At 38.5% G+C, this 25,833-nt stretch overlaps 1 protein-coding gene across 2 annotated transcripts in view; it reads left to right on the forward strand.

The window, feature by feature from the left end:
- The window catches only part of pappaa (pregnancy-associated plasma protein A, pappalysin 1a), a 383,886-nt gene extending 359,091 nt beyond the window's left edge, over positions 1 to 24,795 (forward strand). For both annotated transcript variants that reach the window (XM_047017373.1, XM_047017374.1), the window contains exons 21-22: positions 5,738 to 5,836; positions 19,291 to 24,795. In XM_047017373.1, the coding sequence (XP_046873329.1) occupies positions 5,738 to 5,836; positions 19,291 to 19,413 (222 nt within the window). In that variant the 3' untranslated portion in view covers positions 19,414 to 24,795. The remainder of the gene's footprint in view (positions 1 to 5,737; positions 5,837 to 19,290) is intronic.
- The last annotated feature ends 1,038 nt before the right edge of the window (positions 24,796 to 25,833 follow it).

Raw genomic sequence — 25,833 nt, forward strand, 5'->3', positions numbered from 1 at the left:
TTTTTTTCATTTTCCCCCTGAGGGAACGAGGCTAACAGCTAGCCTACTCAACCAGCACAAGCGCAAGTGTCACTTGAAGTGCCTCCCCGTCTGTCTTACCCTGAAAATTCACCTCAAAACGCATAAAAAATGCAAACACAAGATTTTTGTGGAACTTCAATGGGGAAATACAGCTGCAAGCACTAATGGCGAATTCCTCCTTCAAAATGTAGTAAAATTTACATAATAGATAGTTACACTGGGATTAACCAGAAGACTTGAAACTGTTATTTCTGTCAGAATAAAAAATAATAATTATACCTCTGACTGGATTAGAACCCATCACCTTTCGCACATCAGCACTGTGTCTCATCCTACTAAGCCATTCACAGACTTAAACATTTGACTGTTCAGTTTTTGTATTAGAAAATAAGACATTTCTCCAAGGGCAAGCATTGTCAGATTTGGTTCAAGTTTAAACTGCTGTAATTTAGACCTATTTATATATGGGACATAAAAACGGGACAACGGGATGACTGGGTTGCTGCTGTAAAGAATAGCTTACTCGTAGTGCTTTAAAAATATGTTTGGGGTGCCATAACTTGTCATGGAAGGGAATTTCAAATCATGCCTAGCATCAGTGGCGATGTGTCCTGGCTTAGGTTACTGAAATGAATTTGCGCAACAGGCAAGGGATCCACCGGAACAATCAATTTAGATTACTTGGATGTGAATCTGACACTTCCATGCATACATTTACATTTTAATTTGAATTGAACCGGCAACCTTCTGATTACAAGCCTGACTCCCTAACCGCTCAGCCCTCTGACTCCCTAGTCAGACTACAAGTAGACTACATAGACTACAAGTAGCTAGCTACTGTGGTGAACCTGGCTTGTTTTGCAGTGGTTTACACAGTCTCGTTAAACTAGAAACCGTTTTGTCAGAATAAAAAAAATATATATATGCCTCTGACTGGTTTTGAACCTACAACCCTATGCTTACCAGTATAACATCTCAGCCAATTGATCCATTCACAGACATGGATTTCATAAAGTTCAGTAACTCCATAATAAAAAAAGCTGTTTCTCCAATGGCGAGCATTGCCAGATTTGGTCAAAGTACAAGCCTCTCTGAAGTAAATATAAAAAATGTTAGACAATGTTTCTTCCAACTTAAATTCTCCATCACGTGTGTTCGCGTGTTCGCGTGTCGCTTATGTTGTCATAAGAGGAAAGGTTACCTTCCCTCTCTGCTTTGCCCACACAGAGAATTTGGCCCACCAATATGAAAATGAGGCACGACCGTGCGATCGCGATATTGTTTTTTCCTCAAGACATCATGGCTTGCAAATGACCGAAGCATGGCAGTTAGCCCCGCCTCTCTCCTCCTCATAGCATTTAAAGCTACAGACATGGCAAGTCCTAAGGAAAGCTCATTGTGGGACTGCTTGTAGTGGCTGTAATTCTGCACCAAAGCTGAATTTCTGGAAAGAGACTTCAGATACAGTATTAGGGGACCACTAAGGCCTATATAAAAGCATCCAAAAACAGCATGCCATGGGACCTTTAATGTATACAACGTTAACGTTAACAGGACAACTTGGTTTGCGTTGCCTTCTCAGCATGAGAAATACAAGATGTGGTGTGTGAACTGGTTGAAATGTGTGTCTCATGGTCAATGCGTGACACCTGTGAACCCTGGAGATACCCTTTCCAAAACTTGTAAGGGTGTAATAACTAGTTTGTGAAAGACCCAGAGAAACACAAATATCCGACGAGGCAAAATCCTGGACAATTTTGGATCGTTGCCGGACGCATTTTTTAGGTCTCGAAAAGAGGACGTGTCCGGGTAATAGAGGATGTCTGGTCACCCTAACTTACTGTGTTGCTGTTGTACTCTCTAGGCCTACGCTAGCTAGATGTGAGATTACATTCACAAAACTGGATTTAAAAATTATGGTTACTATTTACTAGAACGATTAGGCCTACTTCTAATATTATCTTAATAGTAGCTAGCTTTTAGAGCTGGTGTCAAACTCAAGGCCGGGAGTTTAATGGTGTATAGAAATAAGTCTATGCTGCTTTAAAGCGTGCATTGAGCATAAACTACATCTCTCACAATGTATTTTGATTATGTCACGGCAAAGTGACGATGTCCAGCCTCTAGAAAGCAGCGTATATACACATCAGTGTTTAACGCAAAGTTTAACTTTGGGTGAAGGCAGGCATGGTTTTCTCCAATGCAACCGGTTCTGCAAACGTACCCCGTGTGCATTTTCAGCCCTCAGTCCTTATGCATTCAGCCCAAGTTGGTATTGCTCTCGAACTTGGTTAGACTCCTCAGCCAAGCTAGATGCATGTTTCTGCTTCCCCTGTCAACAATTTGGAGCCAGAAATGATAAAGATACCACCTTCACTAGACAAGGTTTTACCAATTGTAACACGGCAATGTTTATTTTACACAAAGCTCAAAATGCTATTTTGCGTTCAAATTAAGGGAAACTAATGTAATTGTAGAAGTACCTATCTAGCATTACTTCAAACCCAGAATACATCCTAGGTTTGGGCTAATCCCTGAATGTTTACAACGCTTGGCTCCGCGCCTGAGTAACACTCAGATAAACAGTCTCAAAAATTTTATCAATATAAAAAATTATACGATCCCTTTCCGTAATCATGATACCCCCAGAAATGTTCACTGCACCCCCAGTCAAAATAGGCTGCATCCGGCCCTGGATGGTAGGCAGTTTCAAGAAAGATGGGAAAGCGAATACATGTTTGTGCTTTCAGAAACTTGTGCCTGAAATGGGTTCTTCGTGGAAACCAGTTTTTGAATATTATATCCCCCCCAAATATGTTAGCTACAGGTTGAGATTGTGACTAGTACTCTTATCAAAGGATGAACATATCTTCTCTGCTTATTTCAATCTTAAACATAGAATAATACAAATAATGATCATTTGTTAAAATAAATTATAATTAGGAAGTGATGCTGACATGCTCATGATTGGATTAGTTCACTAGTATGAGCTCTTGAGTGTCAGTTCAACATGTCTCAGACTCCAAAGACCAACATTTATGTTACAGTAGCCACCTGAGGAGGACTTCTTTTTAGGATATGAATTTAACCATTGATGTTCCCTTGTCAAAAACAATTTGCATCCTTAATGAAGACATGGGCTGCATTTATGTTGCGATAAGCGCAAAACCACATCTTCAAGATTACAATGTTTGTTAAAATATCACTAGTGCCTCACAGAAATGTATGCCTGTACAGTAAGTGTCAAATATATTATTAAATTACTTGTGAAAAACATGTTACCTCATCACTAATTACTCAAGCGTTACCTCGTCATCCCGCAGGAACTACTAGTGATGTGGACCATCATTTTAAAGTGACAAACATGTTAACTCCTCACTAATTACTCAAGCGTTACCTTGTCATCCCGCAGTAACTGTGATCTGGATCATTATTTCAAAGTGGAAAACATGCTAACACCTCACTAACATGTCACCACGCGAGAACTACAACATAAAACAACTGCAGTGATTGGGTCTAAAAAAATTATAATATTATATGCACTGGAAGATTTCCATGACATTGTAAAAGAAAATCCTATATAATGCAAAAATGCACATGGGCATGCAAGAATAAAGCACTTTGTAAAATACGTCTGAATTAAACATTCTTTGTTCTGCACAACATTTACATTTACATTTATTCATTTAGCAGACGCTTTTATCCAAAGCGACTTCCAAGAGAGAACTTTACAAAGTGCATAGGTCACTTATAACAACAACAAGATAGCCCCACAGCATTGCGGGTAGTCAAAAACAAGAAGTACATATTGTGAGCAACCAAAAAATAGTGCTAAAGGGAAGAAACCATAAGAGCATGTAGTTAAACAAATTAAAAATTACACAACATTAATAAGTGCAGGTGTACCTGTAGGAAAGCAATAAAAATAGGATTAACTAAAATAGAATACAACAGTTTAAATCAGCTACCACTAACCAACAAGAGCAACAGTCTAAGCAAGAGTCATTGTGATCCTTGAGACAAGATGCACAAAGATGAAACCTAGCATTTAAACAATAATTCTGTATTTTGGAATGAAACATTCAACACATTCAACAAACTGTGATGAGAAACTGAGTCAAACATAATGGCTTAATAAGTAATAAGTAAGTACATGGCTAACCTTATCCCAAACCAACGTATAGGCCAATCACTTTATAATGAGTCTAGCATTGGCCACTACTGCAAAATACAACAGCAACGCAATTCCAAAGGGATGAAAATGATGAAGGAAGAAAGAAAGAACAAATGGGAGGACTTTAAAATAATTTGCTAGATACCCCAATTCAGAGAACAGGAACGTGGCCCAAATCGCTAACTACAGTTGTTGCTAGCTGTCAGCTAGCTTGTAAAAAGTCCCAATCATCATACTGTATAGTATTGCAATCGAAATTCGCACTAATTCGAAATTCTAGTGAAATTCACCTAGTCGTAATCTAAGGGATTATGTTAGCCAAATACTGGATATTTACCATCCATAAAAATGTGTCAAATGTCTGTCTGATTTCGCGCTCCAAACTCACTCATCAACGGTGCACCAGAGTACAAATGTATAGGGAAAACATTACATGGATTTCAGGACAAATAGGTTTAGTTAATGTATAGTGTAAGGCAAGTCGACTGGATTTGGAAAATGGACCGGCTGGGATTTGATATTTTCGGAGCTGTAAAAAGACGTACTAGCAGTCACATCGAAATTGCCCGCATAATCATACAGTATGATCAAATATTGGGGGGGAACGTGCTATAACGTTAATATTCATAAACTGGTTTCCACAAAGAACTAATTTGAGGCACAAGTTTCTGAAATGTTATGACCATGTTAAGAGTAAAAAAAAAAAAAAACACTTTTTAAACATGTTACTTTTGTGATTTGTAATTAATTGGTTATTCTTTCTTAATTGGTCATGGTTCACAAGTAGTTCTCAATGAGGATATATTTATTTAGTAATAATCAAATACCTACCCAGGAACTACCTTTGTACTAAATTTGCAATTACTTACTGCTTAGTTAATCTTGGTTCCATATTAGTTAATAGTATTAAGTTCGGTGTTAATGTAGTACTACCTATTAGGTCATTTGACCCCTAACTGCGGCTGAAACCGGCTCGGCACTTCTAATGTTAAGGTGTCCTCTGTTCGATTAACACCCCCTCTCAATGCTTAAAAGGTCACAGTGGAAGAAAAGGAAAACTATGAGGATTAATCAGCAAATCTGCTTTGAGTGTACTAAACAAACAAAAAAAGGTTTGAGCTAACTTGTCAAATCATACATAAACTTGACAAATTGGACTTACATTAGAGATCATTACTATAAATAGGTTGTAATGCCCACATTATTTTATGAATTTCTGCTAAATCAAGGCCGTAGCCATGGAGTCAACATTGGGGGGGATGATTTTTTTTTTTTTTATAATTTCGGACAGAGTGCGTGGCTGCCTGATGTAGCGTAGCACATTTATATTTTTATATCAATATATTGGGTGGGACGTTTTGACCAGATTTGAATATTGGGGGGGATGTGTCCCCCCCAATATGTATTATAATTACGGCCTTGTGCTAAATGCATAAAAAATGTAATGAATTGCAAAGTTTAAATAATGTCTACGGTGTATTTTTCCTGGTCCTGTAATTATGTCATTGTATTCTCATAATTTTCTACCTTTCTCGGTTTCAGCCGTTCATGGGAGACAACTATTGTGACTCAGTCAACAATAGAGCATTCTGTAACTATGACGGAGGGGATTGTTGCCACTCCACTGTCAAGACCAAGAAGGTGAGTACTGGATACTTGGAAGATGGACTCAGTACTTTCAGTTTTTACCACAATTTTTGCATGTTCATTCATGGTGAGGGTTGGTTAATCAAAATATGTTCCATGCAATGTGTACATTGCGTTGTCAGTGTCTTTGGCTAGGCCTTTTTGTATCAGTCTGACTAACCATCTATCAATATGTCTGGTTGCGGTTAAATTGTTCTCTGTTTGAGCGTCTGCCTCTAGAGAGACAAAGGAAATCAGGTAAGAGGTTGAAACACCAAGAAGTGGTCTTACATAATATGGTATGCGTGTTTGTGCTTTGACCTTTAAAACTGCCATGTGAGCATAGGAACAAAAACAGTTATTTGTTTTCTGTTTAGGAAAACCGCAATGTTGGCAAAAGCATCACATGAAGCTGTAGAACATACTGTACAGACCATCTTTGTAACCTCAAAGAAAAGGTCTAGGGCTTGTTTTTTTCTATCACTCATATGAGTTACCAGTGCTGATAGAAGGCAGTGTATCTTAAGTATTTAATTGAGGGCATGAAAGTCAGTGTTATAGCCCTAGTGGGAAATGACCTCACTCCCATAGCAGTTTCGTCTCATTGATAGACGCTATCTCTGCTCTACATCTGCTGGCCAGACTCCAGGCCAAGGGCTTAACAGCATGTTGCGTAACAGACGCTCTGACGACCAAAACGAGGGATTAGTGTGTGTGTATGTGAGGAAGGGGTAGGGGGTTGGGGAGGAAGAGCGGGAAAAGTTAGGCCCTCAAGTCATTCCTTGGAACTGGGCTATGGGCCTAGTGAGTTTGTCCCACATCAAAGTAAACATAGTATTGTAATAGTATTAGGATCTAATTGAATGCCCTATAGTTTGTGTCAATGAGAAAGCCATACCTAGGTTTGAAAGCAAAGTATGGAGGGGGAACTCTCCCAAACCATGGGGTTGTTTCTTTTTTTTGTTTATACTCAATACAGACTTCTGCTGCACTTGTCAGCCCATCCACACCAGACAAAATTGGTGAGAAATTGGGTAGTTTATGCTATGATAAAAAAAACATGCCAAATTAGTATGCTTGTTATCAGCAAAGCATGCTATTGTTATCGCAGATATATTTACTATTTATTATTATTTCCCACCCTAACTCCTCCATCAGTCTTCGGTCATGTTACTGTGTGGACAGGGTAAAAATGTGTGTCTCTTTCTGGAATGTGTTGCTATTACTATCTGGAAGGTAAGTTTTTGTGGCAAAGTGCAATTAATGTCAGCCACAGTCACAAATCGCAAATCACACATTTTACTAACTGCTTAGCCAGTGATCTAGATTGCGACCAAATGGTAGCTTTTTTGCGACCATATTTTTGAGACTGTGAATTAATTTTTTACAACTACACGCACATGTGCGACCTGCAAATTTGACTTTAGTTAGGGTTCCTCCGGTAGAAGGAAACCTACTGTTTTTGTTAGTTTTTTGAATTTATTTTCCTCTTCTCCTGAAATGGCTCAATAGCTCAAAAAGTCTTACATTTTTCAAATTTGCCCCAATAATACAACAGCACACTCACTATTCCCTGACCGCTAATGGCCCATGTACGCCCATAGGTTGCACCATAAGCCACACCCAAAGTCTACGTGATTTCCCCAGCGCCCCATTACTCCAAAATGCCTGAAAATGGGTAAACATGGCTTATTTCTCATTGGGAACAAAAAAGCCTCAAGGGCCCATCCGCCATGATATATGTTGCAGTACTGTCCAAATGTGGTACAACCTTCAAAACCATGCTCCTCATGAACCATAGATCCGATCGACTTGAAATTTGTTACAGATGTGTAGAATACGTGTCTTCATATGGGGTGAAATGGAATGGGGTGGAATAAGAAATGCAATAAAAAATGGCTGAATGGGTGTATGTATCTAAATGTCCACATTGCCTCAATATCTTTGTGTCAATAAATCAAACCTTATTGGCTTCAAGATGACATCATTCTGAAGTACCATGCGCAATTTCATCAAATTTGACCTTGAAATGTCAACCGTCTCTTAACCTTTGTCCCAAAGCTGACCAAAGCTAATACTCTGCCCTATCTATTCATAAGTCTCAACAGTTGGTATGTAGCAGAGAGGATGGAGAGACTGACTTGAACCTTATGCTCATGAGTTCAAATCCCCATTCAGCCTATTGTTGTTGGCAGAACATGAAGTAGTTTTGCGCTCTTGTTGTCCAACTCTTGACCTTCTACAATGTACATTTTTATAATATTTTGCCATTTTGCGGAGGAACCCGCATCGCTGCTTGCAGCTATATTTTTATATCTATTTTTATTTTGTATTTTTAGGAGGAGGAGGAAGCAAGTCTGCCAGAGTTGGCCCAAAGCTTTGTGTGTTGTTTATTCAAGTTGGCCTAAAAAGACAACACTTAATATAGCTGCAAGCAGCAATGTGGTGGCCAAGCAGGTCAGATGACCCAGAAGAAACTTTCAACATTTAGTGACTGCAGTGTACCTGGCTTCCTTTGCAGTGGCTTATAGTCTCGCTAAACAGAGAATCGAGACACGACAAGTTTGTCAGCTTTGGCTGGATTTGAACCTCTGACGTTGACGTTGCCAGGACACCAATTTATCCTAGTGAGCTATTCTCAGTGATGGAAATCAGATTTCAGTGACTGCGTAAAATATAAGGAATTGTTCCTGTGGCAAGTGGTTGTCAGACTTGGCCCAAGTTTAAACAGCTGTAATTCAGTCCTATTTTGATATGTCAATGTGATGGTGGTCTGAAGATAATCTGTGTCAAATTTGGTGAATATTTTATACATTTTGTAGGAGGGGTAGGACAAAAAGTTGTATTAATTCGTTCAAAATGGCGGCATCAATTCGTCTGGTTTCACAAGTTAAAGTGTCACACACGGGATAGCCGCCCTAGAGGTTAGAGAACACATATCTACAAAGCACAATAAATCTAACTCCTCTTGAGTAAAGATCCCCTTAGATTGAAACATTATCATTAGGGTTCCTCCGGTAGGGTTATTATTATTATTATTATTATTCTCCTTGCGCCACAATATCTCAACATGCTATTGGTAACTAATTTTCTAATTTGACACAGTGATACTACATCCGAGTGGGTACCACCACACCAAATATGGGACACCTTTGACTGTAGGGGGCGCCACAGGCCACGCCCTAAAGTCCGATTTTCAAAGTGATGGTATTTCCACCCCGTTGCTCCAATTCTTCTGAAACTTGTACATGTGTACAAGTGTACATGCCTCATTTCTCATGGGAAACAAAAAGTCTCAAGGACCCATAAGGTCTGCCATGATATAGAGTGACATGGAATAAGAAATGCAATACAAAATGGCTGAAAGGGGTGTATTTATGTAAATGTCCACATTGCCTCAATATCCTTGTGTCAATAAATCAAAAATAATTTTGACTGATGGTTTTTTAAACCTAATTGGGTTCAAGAAGACATCACTCTGACGTACCGTAAACAATTTCACCTTGGTATGTCAAAATATGATTGAATTAGAGCTGTTTCAACTTTGGCTGAATCTGACAACGCTTACCACAGGAGAAACAGCTTACTTTTTTATACAGTAACTGAACGTGAAAATATTTAACACTGAGAATAGCTCGCCGGCTGGGACGCGACCTGCAAAGTATAAGGTCATAGGTTCGAATCCAACCACAGCCGTTTAGCCCATCTTAAATTTGAATATCTATTTAGTTAAACAGGATGACATCGTTCTGAAGTACCATGCGCAATTTACCTTGACATGTCAAAAGATCATTGAATTACAGCTGTTTAAACTTTGGCCGAATCAAACAATCCGTGCTACAGGAGCAGTAGTTTTTTTGTACAATAACTGGCTACATGTTCTCATCCTTGAGGGTAGCTCTATATAAAAACCACATCTGCCCACACACAACTTCCATCCATGCTGTTTACCTCTCTCCCAGCGCAGGTCATGCCAAGGGAGAAATGCTGCTGCGGCCAAATGAGGTTTAGGGGTAGTCCAAAAACATGCCTCCCACAATTGACACATTTTCCCCAAGATGGCTGAAAAACTGCAGAAATTTTAACTTTTCTTGAGTTGATCTCTTTCCAGAATCTCAGTCAATGCAGAATTAACAATAGTCATGTGGGCAACCGGGCTAGAGCAGAGCTCATGTTCAGCTCCTAGCGAAAATTGCTTATGGCAGTGCAGCAGTCAACTCTCTGGTCCTATTAAAATACACAACATGCACAATCAGGGTGACCAACAAGATTATATTAACTGATAAACAATAACATTACAAACATCGAACTGAACAAACACAACAACTGAAATCCCTAGCACAGCTGTTGTAACCGCACTATTTTCCACAAGTCTTTGCCTATTTGACATACCGCACGGCATGCTGGGTACCCAAGGGGCACTGACGCTGATTATCTAGCTGTGCTCCGACTGTGATTTGAGTATTAGCTTTGGTCAGCTTTGGGACAAAGGTTAAGAAACGGTTGACATTTCAACGTGAAATTGCACATGGTATATCAGAATGATGTCATCCTGTTTAACTAAACAGATAATCAAAATTGTGAACCATTGTGGTCAGTTACTGCATAGAAAAGTAAGCTATTTGTCCTGTGGCAAGCATTATAAGATTTGGCTGAAGTTTAAACAGTTGTAATTCAATGATCCTTTGAGATATCAAGGCAGGGGCAGGCAGGGCAGGGCAGCTGGATGAAGCTGTCTTGGGGGCAGGGCTGAAGAGAAGCTGTCCAGGTAGAGAGGGGTAGTCCAGCAAGGGGTCTGTGTTTCCCTCAGCATTCTCTATTGCATCCTCTGTTACACTCAGCATCCTCTCTTGTTTCTCTCTGCATGGTCTGTTGTACTCTGTTGAGCAGGCCTCTGCATGACCTGTAAAGTGAAGAAAGGGTCCATGTCAGTGGTGAAAAATAAAGCTTTTTCCATCTACACTTGATACAGACTTCAGTTTTGACTGTGAAATGCAGTGGCATTACTTGAACTTGAATCCAAGTGTGTTGGAAACCCATGCAAAGTCACTCAAAACACAGGCTCTAACAAGAGTATTTAGCTCCAAACTGGTCAATATATACACATCTGACAAAAGACCAGCTCGACCTTTGCCTGTAAACAGTGATTCTGACTGTCAGAGACCTTGAAATAGGCTGACCGAGTGAAACTAGCCTGGCTAACGTAGGTCGCTTTGTCAGGCAAATGACAAATTAAATAAGCTTGTTTTGAAAGATTCTATGTACTGGCTATCTTCAGCTAGCCTGGCTGCCAGCCCAACTTCTCCCCGCCCCCCAAAAAATGTGGTCGGGAAGTTGGGTCTGGAGGGTCTCGTATTGGGGACCAACTACAGAAAACCAGAATCTGGGCGAACCAATTAAATTGCCAGGGCGGACTTTATACGATGATGGACAGATGATCAACAGTAACGTAATCACCCACGTCACAAAAGAGCGCTTAAGTTGAATTCGTTTTGAACAAACATGGCTACCGCTGGAGATCTGGGATGTTATGATTCTGCCATCGAGTCTGTTTTAGAAGACATCGACAGCGCATTAATTTTGAAAGAGGAACAGAGAGACGCAATCAAGGCATTTGTCGATGGAAAATATGTTTTTGCCGTCCTTCCTACGGGATTCGGTAAAAGTTTAATTTATCAGCTGGCCCCAATGGAGTTGTAATCCTAAACGGAGAACTTGTTCGTATACGCATTGCCCTTTATTGTTTCGCTCAAAAAGGTTGACTGTGTGAACAAGTACTCTCCCTACCCTTAAATTAATTTTACAACACCGGCAAAAATCGTTTGTATTCATTCTCCAAGCATACTTCAAGTCTGCTTGTAGTTTAGTTTTGTTGACAACAACTATGCGGTGCTTAACATACATCACATACTCTGTTGCTCTGATTGGTTGTAGATCTATCCAATTGAGCGAAGAGGCATTTGTTTTCCGGGCTCGTTTGAAACACGCCCTGTAGTCAAAGCCCAACGGAGAGTTCTCAGACTCGTATTCTGACTAGAATTATGAGTATGACAACGTCAGGCTAATCTTCAGCAGGCTCTTGTCTACAAAAGCAGCCCTCCCTGACGTTTTACCCTTACGGAAGGAAAATATATTGCAGTATATTGGAAAATATGATGTGATATATTAGGCAATATATGTCCATATATGAGATTTAATAATTATATTGTACCGAAATACATGGGATAATATATTGATGATAAATATATTACTAATATATTATAAACTATAATATCAGATGGCTGAGTGGTGAGGGAGTTGGGCTAGTAATCAGAAGGTTGCTGGATCGATTCCTCGCCGTGTCAAATGATGTTGTGTCCTTGGGCAAGGCACTTCACCCTACTTGCCTCGTTGGGGAATGTCCCTGTACCTACTGTAAGTCGCTCTGGATAAGAGCGTCTGCTAAATGACTAAATGTAATGTAATGTAAATGTAATATATATTCATGTAATATATTGCAATATATTGCAGAATACAGCAATGATTGCCGTTTTCCATATATTGCAACATATTCAACATGAATATATAATATATGTGTTTATATATCCCAAAATCTATGCAATTTTAAATCTATAAATACCACCATAATGTATTCCGATTTATATGGGAAAATGTATTGGTAATATATGTAAAGATATAGTGTCACTTGTATGTTTAATATATGGTAGAATATTAGGAATTATATGTAAAAAATATAGCTTTAAGCAGCAATGGTGAATTCCTCCTTGAAAATTGCAAAATATTGTCAAATTGACATAATAGATAGTTACACCGGGATTACCCAGAAAACTAGAAACTGTTTTGTAAAAATAAAAAAACGCCTATATCTGGAGTTGCACCTGGAACCCTTCGGTTACCAGCACAACCTCTCATCCAATTGAGCCATTCCAAGATCTAGACTTTGCTGTGTTCAGTTACTGAATAATAAAATAAGATGTTTCTCCTATGGCACTCATAGTCACATTTGGTGCAAGCTCAAACAGCTCTAATTCAGTCATATTTTCACATATTAAGGTGAAACTTTGCAGGGTAAAGCCTATTGCTGACGGGGGAATTATATGGAAAGATATACATGAAATAAATGTACAGATATGTGTTCAATATATTGTGGAATATATTTTAAATATAGGTAAAATGTATGGAAAAATATTTGAAATATATGACAATGATCGCTTCCAGCAAACCTCTTTTGAATTAGCCACTTCTCCCTAAATAAATGTCAATCTTACGGTATTTAAGTTTTTTGGGGGGCAAATTTTCAGTTAGCAGGTGGTACTGTTTGAATCGGGATTCCATTTGAAATACTGCTGTTGACAACCTTATTAGAATACCTTCTAGATGGCTGAGCGGTTATGGAATCGGGCTATTAATCAGAAGGTTGCCGGTTCGATTCCCGAAAGAGCGAAAATGAAGCTGTGTCCTTGGGCAAGGCAATTCACCCTACTTGCCTCGGGGTATGTCCCTGTACTTACTGTAACTTACTGTAAGTCACTAGATAAGATCGTCTGCTAAATGACTCAATGTAAATATCACCATATACAGTGCCCTCCAAAAGTATTGGAACAGTGAGGCCAATTCCTTTATTTTTGCTGTAGACTGAAAACATTTGGGCTTGACATCAAACGATGAATGTGAAACCAGAGATCAACGTTTCAGCTTTTATTTCCAGGTATTTACATCAGGATCTGATGCACAAATTAGAAAATATCACCTTTTTGTTCGAACCCACCCATTTGTCACGTGAGCAAAAGTATTGGAACATGTGACTGACAGGTGTGTTTTGTTGCCCAGGTGTGTCCTATTACATACATTATTCAATCAATAAATACCACTGAATGTCTACACTCAGGTTCAGATTGGGTAAGATAGGTTTTGTCTATGCAGACTGTATTCAGAGGTGAAAACAACATGAAAACCAGAGCGCTGTCTTTGGGTGAAAAACAAGCAATTGTGAGTCTTAGAGAAAATGGAAAATCAATCAGAGCCATTGCAGAAACATTGGCCATAGCCAGTACAACCATTTGGAATGTCCTGAAGAAGAAGAAAACTACTGGTGTACTAAGTAACAGACGTCGAACAGGTAGACCAAGGAAAACATCAGCAGTTGATGACAGAAACATTGTGAGAGCTGTAAAGAAAGACCCTAAAACAACTGTTAGTGAGATCAGCAACAACCTCCAGATGGCAGGAGTGAAGGTATCACTATCTAATGTTCGCAGAAGACTTCATGAACAAAAGTGCAAGGGCTACACCAGAAGATGCAAACCACTCATTAGCAAGAAGAATAGGAAGGCCAGGCTGGAATTTGCCAAAAAGTACAGAGATGAACCTCAAAAATTCTGGGACAAAGTTTTATGGACTGATGAGACAAAGATTAACTTTTACCAAAGTGATGGAAAGGCTAAAGTTTGGAGAAAGAAAGGAACTGCTCATGATCCCAAACACACAAGCTCATCTGTGAAACACGGTGGAGGTAATGTCATGGCTTGGGCTTGCATGGCTTCTTCTGGGACGGGCTCATTAATCTTCATTGAGGATGTAACACATGATGGCAGCAGCAAAATGAACTCGGAAGTCTACAGAAACATTTTGTCTGCCAATTTAAGGAAAGATGCAACCAAACTGATTGGCAGAGCCTTCATCATGCAGCAAGATAACGACCCAAAACACACTGCCAAAACAACAAAGGAGTTCATCAGGGGCAAGAAATGGAAGGTATTAGACTGGCCAAGTCAATCTCCAGACTTAAACCCTATAGAGCATGCATTTTACCTGCTTAAGAGGAGACTGAAGGGAGGAACCCCACAAAACAAACAACAACTGAAAGAGGCTGCAGTGAAAGCCTGTGAAAGCATCAAAAAGGAAGAATGCAAAAGTTTGGTGACGTCAATGGGTCACAGACTTGCTGCAGTTATTGAAAGCAAAGGATTTGCAACTAAATATTAAGTCTTATTCACTTAAATATGTTTTAAGTATATCTGTTCCAATACTTTTGATCACATGACAAATGGGTGGATTCAAACAAAATGTGATATTTTCTTAGTTGTGCATCAGATCCTGATGTAAATACCTGGAAATAAAAGCTGAAACGTTGATCTCTGGTCTCACGTTCATTATTTGATGTCAAGCCCAAATGTTTTCAGTCTACAGCAAAAATAAAGGAATTCGCCTCACTGTTCCAATACTTTTGGAGGGCACTGTATGTCTGTACATTGTATGGGCATGTTCTCATATATGTACACATGCATTGTACAATATATCTTTTCATATAATTTTACATATATTTAAAATATATTCTACCATATATGAAGCATACATGTGACACTATATCTTTACATATATTACCCATACATTCTCCCATATAAAGGCATAGATTATGGTGGTTATTTATGAATACATAATTGCATATATTTTGGGATATTTAACCACATATATTATATATTAATGTTCCATATATTGCAATATATGGAAAACGGCAATCATTGCTGTATTCCTCAATATATTGCAATATATTACATGAATATATATTATAGTTTATAATATATTAGTAATATATTTATCATCAATATATTATCCCATGTATTTCCATATAGAATATATTGGTCAATGTAATGGAAAATAATATATTACAATATATTAAAATGTATTTCAAATCATATATTGGTAAATATATTTTCTTTCCGTAAGGGTAGGAGTAGAATTGGGTGAACTACAATGGCCGCGTTTCCCAGATTCGTTAAGAAGCTCTTAAGCGCTAAGAGCTTCTTAGGAGCGCTCTTAAGAGCGCTGTGAAAGAAGGACGTGTTTCCCAGAGTCGTTCTTAGCTTAAGAAGATCTTTCACTAAGAAGGAAATGTAAGATCAGCCTGACCCACTCTTAACAGCCTTCTTAGCGACCAAACGCTCACTGCAGCCACGTCAGGGAAAGTTATATCTGACACAAAGGAACACTAAAACCATGCGTGATGATAAATGTGCGCCCACAGCTGCAGAACAAGAAAAATAATAGCATAAGAAGAAAAATAACTATATAAAAATCAATAATTGCCCATGTGTTCCTGTAGCTACATAAATAAAATGAATCATCATTACTATCACTCATTACGTTTTCACAAACATTCGGCATCTGCATGAGTTGACATTAGATATAAAAACATCAACAACCCTGTGGTATTTCACAGATATCAGGGAAACTGACAGGTGTAATTGAACTCGGCTGGAACCTCATCAAGAGATCGAGGCTCCACTTCAGTCACTTCATATAAAGGCGTTACTGAAGTCCACGCGAGTGAGACACCATGGCTGCAATACAGCATATTCTCAATGCTAATCAACAGCGTCGCCGTGCGCAAAGCCAGATAGTTTATATAAATGCCTATGTGCGTCAGCTCCCACATTCTCCCCACTGAATGTGCTGTCGGACCGGACTGTCCAGTCCAAGTACCGGCTTCCCCGTATGGAGATCCAACGCCTCGTCACGCTAGTGTCACCATACATCCATAGGGCAACCCGCTGCAATTTTGCCCTCAGTATCCATCGTTCGTCGGGGGCTGCGCTTGTCACCTGTAAAATGTTGCTGCGTGATTGTTGTCACAGCCATGCTGCACAACAAAGCAGTGCGTGTTGGAGCAGATGAGCAGCCTCCTGAGGATGAAGATGGGGAATCATCGGAAGATGAAGCCCCCAACCCTGCCCCCCGAGAATCCTGAGCGGCACTCCACCAAGCTGGTGTCCAGACCAGAGAGGAGCTTGTCAATCTCTTTTGATGTCTATCAGCCCCTACGCCGTCCCCACCAGTCACCAAGCACGGATATCAGCACCACCCTACTCCCAACAATAAACCCACTACCACTACTATCACACAACCCATATCAACTATCATGTATATATCATGTAATTCGTATAATGCTTAAACGAATTACATTTTTTATGATCATTTCGGACAGCGTGCGTGGTTGCCTGTTGTAGCATAGCACATTTATATTTGTATATCAATATATCGGGGGGGACATTTTGACCAGATTTGAATATTGGGGGGGATTACGGCCTTACACGGTGTTGTGTGTGAATCATGCGCTGATAAAGTGGTTGATAAAGTGTTCGATTGATTTAGTTTCAACACCACGGTGGTGGACAGCTCCAACTAAGAGTTTCTTAAGAGGCTTCTTTGGCGGGATCTTAAGAAGGCAGTTAAGAATGCGTCTGGGAAACACCCCTATCTTAGCGCTCCTTCTTAGCCGAACCCTTCTTAAGAGCCTTCTTAAGTCCTTAAGAACGATCGAATCTGGGAAACACGGCCAATATTGTTTACACACAGCCAGTGAGTGAGCCGAGTCTGTCTCTGAGGCTAAGTCAAATCAATATACCCCGGGAAGCAGTGTCACTCCAGTTGCAAGTTTTCCACAAATCACAAAAATTATCGGAGCATCTGGCTAAAAGCACAATTCCCACATCTCCTAAAGGCTGCCCTCCTCGAGGTTTGGTAACAAACACATTTTTGGTGTCGACTAAACTGTGAAATGGTAAACTTATGTACATGACACAACCAAAACATGGCTGCCGCCTAAGCCTATGTGGTCTCCCTGGCGCATAGGCTTATTACAAAGACTTTCACGACCCGTATTAAAATACTGAGCCGACAGGTCTGTGGAGAATCACTTGTTCTCCTAAAAGCTGTCCTCCTCTACCTTTTTGACGAATTCGCCGAGATGCTACATGATTCACTAATTACACAGAGGGAATAAGCTAGCTACTTTTCGAGTTAGGTTTTCCGTCACTTCAAACTCACAATCTAAAGGTCTCAAAGTGTTCAAACCTTCACCATAATTCAAGAGTAGTGTACTTTCACGAACCCAATCATTGAGTCTAGCTTAAAATGTGTAAAAATAGGACTTACCGAACGTGGCTGCCTCCAACACGGCTATCAGGCGGTTCCAGTTGAAAACAACAATGGCCGCCGAAAAATAACTTATATTCGTAACGGCGAGCTGCGATTGGAAGCAATTGGGGGCTTGGTCAGCACACCATTTCCGGAAAGGATTTGTGTGCGTCTCGCCAAGCTTGCGCGTGTGTCAAGTAGGTTGACCACCTACAGCTTAAAGGATTCTGACACCACTCTAATGGTCGGTTTTAATAGTTCAAATAATTCATTCCCCTTAATGCATTGGAGTCATATAGTAACCACTAACCAGTGACATGCGGTGAGGTTCGTGGCTGGGGAGGCACTGACTCTTTCAAAGTAATATTAAAAAATATATGGATTCAACAGAGCAGCATCAATTTACCATTCAACTAGCTGCTTGCACATTGACTAATGGTTATGTTTCATATCCCATATCAGCATTCTTTACACACACATATTTGATCAAAGAAAAGCGTTACATTTATAGCGGCTCAGAGAGAGCGCATTTGCTGACAAATGTTGTTTTATTCTTTAAAATAACAGAATTTTTTCTTATCTGGTTTTATATAATTTTGTATCTTCTTTCCCGTCATTAAAGCAAATTTTTTAGCTCCGGGCACTGATCTTCCATGATTTAGCCATCACTTCCAGTTTTGATTGAAAGTCCAGTTTTGAGAAATGTTGAGCTTATATACATGCAAGATATGCATGATTATAAACATGCAAGATTATATATATGTATAACCTTATGTTCAGTCAGGGCAAAAACAATGGTATTTGTCTGGAAGAAAAACAATAGCAGAACAAGCCTGTGTGCTCACACACGCCCCCTTCAGTGAGTCAGAGCTACTGGCTGCCTCCCCTCCTGCTTTTTCACTGCGGCGTTAAGTACGATCAGAAAGACTAATTATGTTATACAAATACGTAAAATACATGACCAAGACTATGAAATGTGAGGACATAAAATAAAAATGTGTACAAACATTACATTGGTGACATACAGAGAGATCAAATTAAACGTGCTCAAATTGAGTACAAATATTTGCAGCTCAGCCCAGTTTGTGTGGGATTGCGCAATCCGAGAGGAGGCACAGCAATGCGCTGCGTCCTTCCGCTTCTTTCCCCTTATTCCCGTACAGGAAAATACACTAATTCAGAGATATTGGCTATAAAAATTATTGGAATCATCCAATAATTATATTTCTATCACAGATCAGTGGACAAATATTATTATTTTATATTATTCGTTTTTTAAATTCCATGATGACACAGGGTAGGTACTGCCTCCCTTGCCTCCCCTGACCGGACGTCACTGATAGTAACACACTGAGGACATGACTGAATATTATTCCATCCTTATGTATTTAAAATGGTTATATATGTAGCCAGGGCCAGATATTTTTTTATCTTGACAATGTGAACCTTTTGGCCTGGCCACACTAACCTCACACACCAGTACCCATAGAAGAGACTATGTACTACTATGAAGGTAATTGTCATGTTTCTTTGTCTTTGTTTGTCCCCTCCAGGTGATTCCATTCCCCATGTCCTGTGATATACTGGAAGACTGTGCTTGTCGAGACCCTAAAGCTCCAGAAAAACTTAGTGGACGAGACCCCGGTGGCCAAGAGAATGATCATTCTCTGGGCTGACCCTTCTGGACTTCAACCAAATTCCCCAGAACCGAGACCCTTGTCCCCCAACAATACAGTAAACCCATACTGGGACTGGGAGGAACCCCACCCCTCTCTTCCAACCTCCTCCATATGCTGCTTAAAGATGTACTTCTCCAGGCATACTGCACCCCAAGTCAGCCGCCGGCCTCATTGAAAGATTGTATACATCGATGAAATACTGTATATAGAAAAAGTCCAGACATGAGGTAAAACTAAAATAATTCCCAACAGAAAGTAAACCCTGCAGAGTCCTTAAAACACTGACAGAAAAAAAAGAGATATAAACAGCAAAAAACATAATACTTTTTGGAATTAAAGAAAACATTTTTAAAAATATAATATAATACGACATTTTGCCAAAACTGGATTGCATGCCTTGTGTTCTGTTTTGTGCCATCTTTGTGTATATTTCAGTGACTCTTTTCTCCAAGCTCATAACTTTCTTTGAAACCAAAAGAAAGAAAATCTTAGGGGATCCTTCTCTTGGTTGTAAAATATAAAGTTTTAATCTGTGGTACTGAATGGAATAGAAAAAAAAACAGAAAACGGACTAAAACACTATTAGTATGAAAGTACTTGACGTCTTATGTTGTTTGGCTAGAAAGCTTTACATATTCCATTTCAGATTTGAGTGCATATTTAAACTGACCTTTTTTAATATATGCATTTTTTTCAATAGGCATCACCGCTAGAGGAATCCTTTTTACAAAGATGTTAAATATGGATGAATTAGGGGTTTGCTGGGTAGCCATTTTGATGACATTCTGAAAATGTGTATATACCACAGAAACGGTGTTGAAAACAGGAGAGGTCTTTTTTTTTACAAACCAGATTTTTTTTTTAATGTTATTGCGACGCAAATTCCAACCAGTTGTATTAACATGGCATGGCTTCTGCTGCTGTGTTTCTTGCTACGTTGTCATTCAATCTAATTGCAGACCTTTATAAGAGGTGGAAGACCTGTCTTTCATAATACCCAAGCTTCCTATCAAATGTATTTATGCACACACGTTTGCTTATGCATGCACGCTTAAACCCACTGTACACATCCCACATTGCACCATAGCATTAATAAGAGTGAGAACAGAAAATATGCACTAGAAACTTTCAAAAACCTAACACCTCATTTTCTCAAACCATTGTATTGCAGTAAATCTAGTAAATTCTTAATGTATAAATTTGAATGCTCCAGAACATTGACCACAACTTCAAGAATGTGACCCACACCTTGTCTTGAATGTAGTCAATGTTTACAGACCTGCTTCTTCAGTTCATAGATTTTGCTTAGAATGTGCAAGCACACACTACCATAAACAATGTTCTGCCAGTGGAGTGCATGTGCTTTGTGCATACAGTTCATACATTTTATTTGTGTTAAACCTGTGCTGCAGGTTTACCTCAAACCGTTGTATTTGAAACAAGTTCAAATTTAGAGCAGTAGCAGTTCTTAAAGCCAATGGATCCAATCTAAAGACAGTATGTAGTAGTATTACCTCTTCACTTGTTTCTATTGTGGTGCTGTTTGTGCATCCCTAATTTTAGTTGTGTGACCTTGATACGTCACACCCACCAACCATAACAACCTTTAACTTCAATAGATCTTTGGCTGCTATTCTGCATGCTTAATTTAATCTTCATGTACTGTTAAACATACATCAGGCTTTACCTTATTTACATTGAAAGATTAAGACTGCTCGGCATGTGGTCCACAGTTTGCTGCTCCAAATGCTTATCCATTACAGGGCCAACTGCTTATGAACCCGTACATATATAGTATCATGTCATATGTATGCCTATCCAATGGCATGGACACTCACAACAATCATTGTCATAGCTATTTATAAAATGATACCTGTAGATTGTAACATGCAATCAGAAAACAACGTTGAAGGTCAATGCTGTCCAATGTCAAGTGAAGAAAGGATTAGTAGAGGACATATGACAATACCACACGAGGCAAGGAAAGAAGTATTCTCAGTCAATACTATGTAAAGTGTACAGTTTTTTGAATACTTTTTAAACCTAGGTAGGTGGGATGTTTCATTGCTTATTTTCACATTTATCTTTTCATTTTTGCTAATTATATTTAATCAGTATTTTTATTATTGACCTCAGTTACTGCACTTTTAGATGCCATTAAAGAAGACATTTTTATTTAAGTCAAAATCGTTAGAAGCTGCTATTATCCGAAGAGGATTTAAAATCATGTATGATGTCCGGTCATTTGAATCTCCTTTGGTATTGCTACTATAATAGCTTTCCTGTGATTCGTATTCCCACTAGTTTTGCACCTGACATTATTAAGCCAAATAGGAAGCCAATGTTGAATATGTTTTGTATGCTCATCTTTCTTGAATTCTGTACATCTCGAGGTGGGATCAAGACTTATTTGAGATGTGTGGCATTCTATGTAGGAGAAAAAAAGGCTGCACATTGAGACATTATGTGAAGACATTAATACATTTTGTTCCTCTTGACCAGGGCACAAGCTATATAATTTCTGTGGTTCATAGTTTATGTAATCCACCATATTTGGTGTGAATTGTGGAGCCTAAACCAATGACACACAAATGGAGAAAGAATGCTAAATGAAGTGATAACCAAAAAGGGACTCAAAGCAAATACTTTTAGAATTTTTTTAGATATGAATAATGGATGTTTTTTAAGACAGCTTTGACAATTGCATGTAACACTTTATACTTAATATATATATCCGTGGTAAAATGAATTGTACAATGTAGATATTATTGAAAGGTATGTAATAATCCTCAAGATACTGATGCTTTCATTAGAGATTGAACTGCAATCGCTACATAATTCCAATGTCTGTACTGCAGATATGTCTGTCAATTGAACCTTTGGAAAGCCATTTTATACCATTTGTATGGATCTAAGGGTTATTTTGAGATTAGATTGCCTACCTTCAATCTTAAACTGAAAAGACTTTGAAAAGATGATTGAAGACCTGACATCTCCCCCTTACTTTCCATCATACATACCCCTCCTTTTAACACCATTCCAGGTTGGTTGTAATTGTCATTATTTTTGGTGGCCAAATAACAGTGATCATATAGAACATTGGGAGAAGGATACAAGCTACAGACTGTGACTGTTTGTGTTTAAACCATGTCTGACTCAATATGTGTTGATTGTTTGGTTGAAGTTTTGCCATTGGTTCTTTATATTGGACAAGGTACCGTTCATAAGCCATAATGCAGAGACATTAATGGAATGATGTTTTCAGATTAGATGTTTGATTTGAGGGCTTCACCTCTCTACTGTAACCACAGGATCCCTTGCTGTACCTCATGCCTGTAATGTTTGCTGCTTCTATATTTTGGTACTTTAGTAACTTTTGCATCTCTTACCATTAGTGTAAATAGTAGAACTATTTATTGAGAGTGTTATACTTTTTTAAGTTATATTTAATGTTCATGTAAGTTATTTTTTACATTGCTCTTATAAACAGACATTGGTTGTGAGTCAAAACTGTTTGTGTGTCGCAAAGTGCTTTTCAAAATATACTCCAGGACCACAACCACGAAATAAGTTGACATCTTGGTCGAGCGGGTGGGTGGGCATAGATGGATGCTAGTTTCATCCAATAAAAAGTCCCCATGCTTAAACGTTACTGAGTGCAGTGCACAAAAGTATCACTTTTTTTTGTTTATTTTTCAAATCCAGAATGTACCGTTTATTTTTGTCATTGATAACTTTGTAAAAGTTAAACATAATACACAAAGGAAAAGTAGAACATCATGATAGAGTAGTATGTTCCAGAGTACATGTAACTCAGATTGACACTATGAGGGGAATGAACATGCCATTCAAAGTGACCAGGGACTGCTTGGTGGCAGACAAGGAGGATGGGGGTAAGGGATGAGGCTGGGGGTGGTACACCAGGAGATGTTGCATAGGGCGAATCATGCATGGATGGCTTTTTCCAGCTTGTGGAAATACTGTCCTTTGCCACAGGCTAACCATATCTGCTGATTGGGATGAGCACTGGAATGAGTCAGAGTTTCTATTTGACTTGGCATGGCTTTCTTTCACCACCCCACCCCTCTCCTAAAAGACTTCCCCTTCTTGGCCTGTTTCTTTCTGGGAAATGACCAGTAACAAGTGGGCTTTAGGGAAGTCAAAAGGCTGTCAATAATACAAAATACTCAAGCTGATGTTTGTGGATTAGATTTAGGAAACATACTTTCTTTCTCTCTGAAACCAGGAAATGAGGGAGGGCTTTTCTTATGATGACCAACCTTTAAGAGTGCATGGATGAGTCTTCTGGTTAAAGACTCAAGCTTCCAAAACCAATGCTTGCCTTTTGTGGCATATGTCCATGAGAAATCAGCACAAATTCAGCTTCTGTAGGACTACTACTCAGAGAGAGGGTGTGCAAGTGCAAGGTAGGTAGCTGCTGCCAATGTGTTTATTGGCTGAGAGTTAAACATATTGATGTGCCATCATCTATAATATTGTTTTCTTTCTAAAACTATTTAAGGGCTCTGGTTTATGGAATGGTTCACTTGTGTCTGTTTTCCTTAAATCCATATTCAGAAACAAAGTATAATTGTCCTTTTCTAAATTAAAAATATAAATTGAGTACATATTACATGGACATTTAGTGGTATTATTGCAATATTTTGTACCCACTCGTTCAGCAAATATATTTTAAGATGTAAATAATGCTATTATATGGTTGTATTTGAAAACCATGTATTAACTGTTAAGGGTAGTTCTTCAAATTATGTCAAAGGCAATATAAGAAAGAATCATAACTACATTCTGCATTGTGTACAATTGTAGTACCACCTGCATAAAATATACATGATGCTTCATCAACACTTGTCATCTGCATTTAAGCATTCATAAAGTCTTTGTATTGTCCAAAGAGTAAAACATGAAGTCAAACATTATTTGTTGTAAAGATTAATAAAATAAAACAAAAACATATGATGTCATTTACTTGCAGTCAGCTGAAATTGGTGACCTAAAATGTATTTTGGTGGAATAAAGCAAGCATGGATTTTTATGACATTTTGAATATCTAACATTCATGAAATAATTTACACCAAACGTGGCGACTCAACCTTTCTTGCTTATTTATAAAAGAGGGTGGTGCTCAGTCTTTCACCTTGATTTGAAGTTCACTATACTTACAGAGCCTATCTGACCCACACAAACTATCTTGATGATGGCTGTTTTGAATGCATACACAGTATTCAGTTTTTTAGGCACATACAGATCAGACTTTTGTGTTCAGTGGATGTTCCTCATTACGGTCATATTTGTATGGTTCCAATCATGCTTTAGAGTTCTGGAACATGGCAAAAATGTGTCTGATGTGTACTATATTTCCTAAGGAATGTCCATAAAGGTTACTATCTTCTAATTTTCCTGTTGTGTATTGTGTAAAGATATGCTGTTGTTTGTTTGTCCTCATTAATTACATTTCTTTGATCTCATGATATATCATCAAAGAAGTTTAAATAACCAGTTGCAAGCTTTCTTAGAAAACTCTAATTAATGAACTTTGGCTATTGACCAACAATTGATTCCCACAGTAACTAACTCCCCACATTGCAAACTACATTTCATACCATTTATTCAAACATATAGCTGATACCTTACCCCAAGTTGCAATGAATTCACTGGCTATCTAATAAGCCATATTTATAGAGACGTTTGATCCACTGACAAACAATAATACTAGGTTCATTGATTAATTGACAAATAAATGTAAAAGCCCTTCATTAATTCTAAAGTGTGAGGCAGTTAATGTTGCATGATCATAAAGACTACATCTGAAAGTTAAAATTATTTAGACTTGTTAAATTGAAGTAAAAATATGTTACATTACACAGGATAATTGATCTGAAGATATGTGAGTTGCAATATTTCATGTGAAAAAAATACCAATCTTTCTGGTTATATACATTTTTATATGTCACATTTGTCAAAAAAGACAATGAAACCACTTAATAATACAGCTGTTATTTACAATTTCATATATACAATTGAATAATTTACTATTACAATTGATATATTAGGAAAAGTTAGGGCAAGTCATAAACCACTGCTTTATAAAACAATGCCATACAGCCCCAACTGCGTTTGCCACAACAGCATTGATAATGATTGTGGTTGCTGTTGAACTGTCACAATCAATCTGAATTGAAGGATAACCCCAACTAAGCTTATGCACAATGAATGTGTTTTAAAGAAGTTTACAGTTGGCTAAGATGCTTGATACAGTGAATGTTGATTCAACTCCATTTGTCAGAGATGCCACCTGTAGTTTTATGACACATAACTAAGAGCTAGAGACGTGAAGTCTGGGTGACTTGAGAGTTCTTGTCACCTGGGGGGAAGTTCTTGAAAGGGTCGATTGTAGAC

This window comes from Hypomesus transpacificus, unplaced genomic scaffold, assembly GCF_021917145.1.
Source record: "Hypomesus transpacificus isolate Combined female unplaced genomic scaffold, fHypTra1 scaffold_55, whole genome shotgun sequence".
NCBI classification, from domain to species: Eukaryota; Metazoa; Chordata; class Actinopteri; order Osmeriformes; family Osmeridae; genus Hypomesus; species Hypomesus transpacificus.